General features: G+C 36.0%; 2 protein-coding genes across 2 annotated transcripts; both read right to left on the bottom strand.

Moving 5' to 3' along the window:
• Nucleotides 1,371-2,199, bottom strand: LOC107614861. Its single transcript, XM_016316988.2, has one exon. It carries the CDS (start codon nt 2,072-2,074, stop codon nt 1,553-1,555), a length of 522 nt encoding a protein of 173 aa, XP_016172474.1. The 5' UTR covers nt 2,075-2,199; the 3' UTR covers nt 1,371-1,552.
• Nucleotides 2,577-4,218, bottom strand: LOC107614862. Its single transcript, XM_016316989.2, has one exon. It carries the CDS (start codon nt 4,102-4,104, stop codon nt 2,737-2,739), a length of 1,368 nt encoding a protein of 455 aa, XP_016172475.1. The 5' UTR covers nt 4,105-4,218; the 3' UTR covers nt 2,577-2,736.

The raw sequence follows: 6,779 nt of genomic DNA, 5'->3' as shown, positions 1-6,779 counted from the left end.
AAAAAAAAAAAAAAAAAAAAGAAATCAGTAAGCAGTGTATAAACTAAGGACACAAATATACATGAGGAACATGTGCTATATCAGGATAAAATCAGAAATGGTCTTTATATTTAGATCACAAAGAACTTGTTTGGGTGAGCTTTTAATAAAAGATCTTTTTTCGAGTTATCTTTTTTTAAAAGATCTTATAGAGAAGTAAAAGTAATTTTATGTTTGGATATCTCATGTAAAAAGATCTTTTTATTTATCAATTATGTTTGGGTATAACAATATAAAAGTACTTTTTTGTTCATTTATTACATAAAAAACATCTTTTTTTAAGAAAAAAAGATCTTTTAAAAAAAGATGTAAATTACAGCTTCTCAAAAAAGATTTTTTTTTTTTTATTTTACTAGTAAGCAGATTTATAGAAGAGCCTTTTATTAACCATTTGCAAGCGGCAAAAAGAATTTTTCGATATATCAAAGGTACTTTAAATGATGGTATTTATTATGAAAATACTATTGAAGTGAATCTTGTCGGTTACACTGATAGTGATTGAGTTGGAGATATATAAACAAGAAAAAGTACTTCAGAGTTTGTATTTCATCTTGGTTCTGGTACAATTTCACGGTCTTCAAAGAAACAACCAGTAGTTGCTCTCTCTACAGCAAAAGCAGAATATATAGGTAGCAAGTTGTGCAACGCAAGTAGTTTGACTAAGAAGAATTTTTGAGGAATTAAACGAGAAATAAAGTACTCCAACAACAATATTTTGCGATAACAAGTCAACTATTACACTTTACAAAAAATCAATATTTTCATGAAAAATGAAGCATATTGATATTCGACGGGTTCATAAAATTAGAGAGTTGGTAAATAAAAAAAAAATTGTGATCGAGTATTGTCCAAGAACAAGTTGCAGATATATTTACAAAGTCAGACAAATTTATTTACTTATTTTACAAGTTAAAAAAGATGTTTAAAATGATAAATTTTACAAATTTAATTTAAGAGAAGCAGTGTTAAAAAATTAAATTAAGTAGTATGTAAGTAATAAAAATTAAAAAAAGTCAAAAACAAAATTCAATTTGAATTACAAGTTCATGATTCATCACCAAAATTTTACAAGCTTCTTATACTATCAATTTATACAAGTTGAATTCAACATAAAAGATTTCACAATATTCATTAGCATTCACTATAATTAATTTATTGTCATCACTTTTGATTCTTAGCAATTAAGAAATGTTATCTTGGTTAACTAGTTGCCTGTAAATAAGTTTAAACTTATGTATTATGTGTATGTTCTTTAAAATGAAAAAAGATAGGATTATGTGTAGTTTTTCTTTATTTTATTATTTCATATGGATGTCCGTGAATTTGAGAAATTGAAAATATGGTAATATTATTTATGGGGATAAGTATTGAAATTGTCCCTAAGGTCTGTGATGAAAATCAAAATCGTCTCCGACTTTTGTCCAGCGCCTTGTGTTTTGCTCAGCAGCTGCTGCAGCAGTTTCATTGGAAGTTGATTTTCCAGCAATTCAATGTCTCTCCAAGTGTACATCAACTAGTCAAGCTTCAGCTTCAGTGCTTCTGGACGTGTCGAGTCAACGTTGTCCATGTAATAAAGCAAAGAGCATCCATCCTCAAACAGCATCCAAATCAGTTCCTCTTCAGTAAAGCCCTTAAGTACATCCTCATGGTACTGCTTCTTCAGTTCCCCAATGTTGCTTTTCACAACTCCATACAAATAATATGCTGCTTCTTGCTTGTTACCATTATAAGCTTCTTTACTGTATTCTTCAATGTAGAGGGATGTCCATTGACTTTTCAAGTGTTGCCCTTGTTGCCTCAGCTTTTTGTTGCAGTTATGAATAGGACCAAATGATATCATCTTGGGTATGCAATACTTATAAAAGTTGCGATTTTGACGCAAAAAAAGAGCAACTCTTTGTATCTTGGGAGTGTTTGTTTCATTATCTTCATCAAATGTTTGATTCACCAGTTGAGCAAGCCTTGCTGCATTTGCCTCATCTGCCATATGATAAAAAGAGTAATGTTTCGAGCGCTCAAAATCAAGTACTACCATTTTGGTTTGGGATATTATGTATGTCTCTGAGTAAAAGGTAGAACGAGCGCTCAAAATCAAGTATATGATTCTATTTAGACCTATCTATGACTCTGATAAAATCCAAGTCAGCCCCTTGTGTTTTGCTCAGCAGCTCCAACAATTTTATTGGAAGTTGATAGTTGGAATTATATTTAATGCGTGCCATATATATATAGTGCTATAAAGTTATTGAAAAAATTATTGGACATCCAAGTCTTCTATTCCCTTTAGTTATAACTAGAATATATAAGACTATGAGAACACATTTATTCTTTCACGAATTATGAGAAGGCATGAAATAGAAATGAGAATATGAGATATTGATTATCATTACGGTAGTTATGTAATTTCAATATATAATATTTAAGAAATATTGTTAGAATTAAAGTTATATTTATTTATTTATTTATTTATTTTTTGGGGTCAAAATTAAGAAACATTTTAAAATAGTAAAAGAACATTACATAACAACACTGGCCATATAAAAGTAGTCAAATTAAAATAATCATCAAATGCATTACAACACATAGACAAAATAGGAAACACCATTCTTCTTTTAAGAAATTTAGATAGAAAAAGCATGATGCTGATAGGCCACACGCACAGACATTTATTATTTAAAGGTTCAAATAATACTAGAACTAATTGTTAGGGTGCATGGCATACCATGTTTGAATAAAGGTGAGAACTAATGCTGTAAACGCAGCCAAAACAGCAAGCAGAGACCAGGGAGAATTGAAATAAGTACTGCGTGCTTCAGCCAACCAAGTCTTCCATGTATTTGAGTAATGCTTTTCAATCTGAAACTTGACTTGAATATATTTCTTGCTGAAGACGGCGGCATCGACAGGGAGGAACTGATTGAACATTTTAGTGGGCAAATCATGGGTAATATCATTAAGGAATTCTGCCAGTTCTTGGTCGCTCCTAAGCAAATTTTGGATAACACCAGCTGATCTAAGCTCCTTTACATCCTCGGCATCGTCTATCAAGGAATCCATGAAAGAAAAGAACGAACAGCATTCGAAGGTATTGCGAAAGTCTGGACACATCTCATACGCAATGAAGTTTCGAAAAAGATAAATCGTGACATCGTTGTAGACGTAGCAAGGAAGGGTCAATTCTCCACTAAACCATCTTGAGGTGAAAGAGATTTTATGCCACTTCCATGTTCCTTCATTCTCGTTTTTTACCTTCTTAACCTGGATCCCTGAATTTTTGAGATCACGTATGTTCTTGTAAGTTTGCCAAACTTGGGAGGGAGGAGGAGGCATCTGATTACCACCATTTTGCTGGCTTGGGATATTCTCTTCGGTCTCTGTATCAACCACGAATGAGCGAACAAAATCAAGTATATGATTTCTTGTAGGCCCGAGTATGACCATTTCCGTTCCACTCCGCGTACCATCGCCCATTCCAAGAAAATTGAGCATTAAATACTCCAAGTCAGCACCTTTCTTTGCACTCAGCAGTTGCAGCAGTTTCACCGGAAGTTGGTTTTCCAGCAACAAAATATCTCTCCATGTATACATCAGCTGATCAAGCTTTAACCTGAGTTCTTCTGGGCACTGATCGTCAACGTGTTCCATGTAATAGAGCAAAGAGCATCCATCCTCAAACAGCATCCAAATCAGTTCCTCATCACTGTACCCTTCAACTACATCCTCAGCAAACAGCTCCTTCAGTTCCCCAATGTTATCTCCTACAACTCCATACAAATAGTTTGCTGCCTCTTGCTTATTACCATTATACAGGCTAACTTGTTTAGTGTATTCTTCAATGTAAAGCCATGTCCATTGACTTTTCAAGTGTTCTTGCTGCTTCAGATTTTCATTCCGGTGATGAATGGGACCGAATGATATCATCTTGGGTGTGCAATACCTATAGAAGTTGGGATTTTCATGCAAAAATACAGGAACTCTTTGTATCTTGGGAGTTGAAGAAATTTGATTATTATCTTCAAATCTTTGATTCACCAGTTTGGAAAGCCTTGTTGCAGAGTCTGCCATTATTATTGTCCAATAATGATCGGGATTTAATTTGCTGGGTGTAATAACGGGGTAACATCCCTTACATTTATACAATAGACCTAATCATGCACTATCGCTAACTCACGATAAGTATAGCATTTCTTTTGTCCCTTTTATTTCTATCAATTAAGAAAAAATAAATAAAAAGATAAGGATACAATACGTTCTTTGGCTGATTTTTTTTTTTTATATGATTTAGTAGTGTGAGTTATGCTGCGTTATGATCATTAGGGGGGAGTTGATCATTAGGGGGAAATTACACTGTTATGACGGTGTTGCTTTTAGAAATTTGGGGAGAAGAAATTGGTAGGTCCAATTTCAAGGAGAGAGGAAAAAACACAAATCTGTGGGACTGATTTGTGTGAGAGAAATTCAGTTTGCATCAAATCGGACCCACCGATTTGTAGGAGTCCTATTTTATAAATGGAGAGTGTAGTAATCGGATCCACCGATTTCAGGTGGCAAATTTTTTTTTTTAATCCGGGAGTGCACCAATTGGACCGAGCGATTTGTGTGGTACGCGGTCAGTGGGTCTGATTTGCCTGTAACTGCATACATAAAATGAAAAAAAATCACAGAAGCCTCATTTCTTCATCGCCGGTCTCAGCTGATGTTCTTCCTCTCCTCTCATTCTTCTCCGTCATTCTTGTAGAATAAATTTCAGTGAGTGTGAGAATAGGCAAGTACGTATACTGATATCGATGATAGAGTTGTGTTGAAGATTTATTGTTACGGGCAGATTTTGTTGCAAACATATGAAGAAGTTCAATTTGTGTGTGAAAATTCAGTAGATGTTGTTATTCTGTTCACATTGTTATTTGAGGAATTGAAAGGTGTGATTTGTGAGAAGATAGATTCTCAAAGATCTAGGAGAGTATTGTGTATTTTGTACAGGTATCCTTTATCTGTGTTTGGTGGGTTCGTTCAATTTCAGACCAAGTACGTGACGGATGAAGCGAGTATGCATGAAATGTTTTCAATGTATATAGAAAATCGCCACCGAATGTCGTGCATCGAGTTGTATGTTGAGTTTGAGCAATCTGAAGCGGACCGTAACATTGAATTGGAAGATTATAATAGTGAAAGCGAGGATGAATTTGAAAGTAACTATGAGATCGTTGGTCCAGGTGAAGACGAAGATGAAGCTGGCGGCGCCATGAACACAGATGTGGCGGAAGTTGCAGATGCACTAGCAAACCCACATCCGTTTCAGGAGCCTTCTTTCATGCGGTCGTTGGATTTGGAGGCTATGCACGCACCGGAGTTTCCACAATATATGAATTCAGGTGCGTAAAGCTAGATAGCTGTATGAAACTCTTAAGTAGCAGATCAATATGTCAGATAAGTAATATATGTGATATGTGGATAGTCATTTGTGACCATAGCATTTGGTTTTTTTATTAATTAATAGTTCTTTGTTATAAGTTATATTTAGTTGTTCTTTACGTAGATAGAATAGCGACAAAAAAAGACTATTATGATCTTACAAGGTAAGGTATATTTATTAATTGAGTTGTAATAAATGATTTATTACTGAGTACACAATAAAGGATTTATTATTTTTGATGTATGCAGTGCTTCCTATTGTGGCGGATGGTGAGTTCACAGTGGGATGGAATTCAGTTCAAGGGAGGCAGTAATCAAGGCAATGAAAGATTATACCATCCGAAGAGGTGTAGACTATCGGGTATGAGTCGGAACCTCCTACCTGGAGTAATCCCTCCCGAATGTGCTTCATGGTCGGTGGGAATGTCAACATAATTACCTAAATGTGAGTGTTGTGACCCCGATGCCATGAAACCAAGCAGCTGACTGAATGAAGTTTGCTCTCCATACTCAAACTGCCGACCACCCCAATACTGTTGATGTACCAGGACTGACGCTGAAAAATAATCAGACGGATGCGTCTCAAGAACATATGGTACAAAATACCCACCCCCCTGTTGTGGCGGTTCCGGTGGCGGTGGTGGTGGAGGTACCGGTGCCGGTTCCGGTTCCGGTGCCGGTGGTGGTGGAGGACCTTCTGGATTCTCTTCCAATGCAAGGTTCGACAATTGCAAGTGGTCACCAAATGCTTCTTGGTACCAATGCATTTAAATTTCCAATGGATAATGTAAATGCACCAAGTCATCAGAGAGAGTGTGACTATACCGATTGGTCCACTGCATCACCCAAGAAGAGTGGGTATTGGCCCAATCTTGATTCTTAGGCCCAGTTAGAACTTCGCCGTGTGATGCACCTAGATCCCGCTCTTGATTAGGAACACCTTGGCTCAATCTAAATTGCCTCCTGACTCTATCAGATGCATGCCACTCGATGCATTCAAAAGATATAAGTGGCACTGTGGCACTCTAGATAACCGAATTATGATGGATGTTTAAAGGAATCACGTCTGGGTCGATGTTTCCAATGCCATAAGCCTGCCAAACAAACTGGACACATCGAACCAGTCAGATGATTATACAACAATTAATTCACTAAACAAGTTACATACGGTACTTTAATTTACCAACATACCTGTCCTTCTTGTAGATCATCCAACAACCTCCTGTAGTGCGCAAGCGAATTATATCGGTAGGCATAATTTTCACGGTCTCAATTACGCCACCTGCCGTCGGACAATCCATTAGTTAACTTATCTTGTGGAAAACAAA

Source organism: Arachis ipaensis, chromosome B09 (genome assembly GCF_000816755.2).
Source record: "Arachis ipaensis cultivar K30076 chromosome B09, Araip1.1, whole genome shotgun sequence".
Classification (NCBI taxonomy): Eukaryota; Viridiplantae; Streptophyta; class Magnoliopsida; order Fabales; family Fabaceae; genus Arachis; species Arachis ipaensis.
Note: the sequence above shows the minus strand (reverse complement) of the source record. Positions and strands in the feature narration are given on the sequence as shown.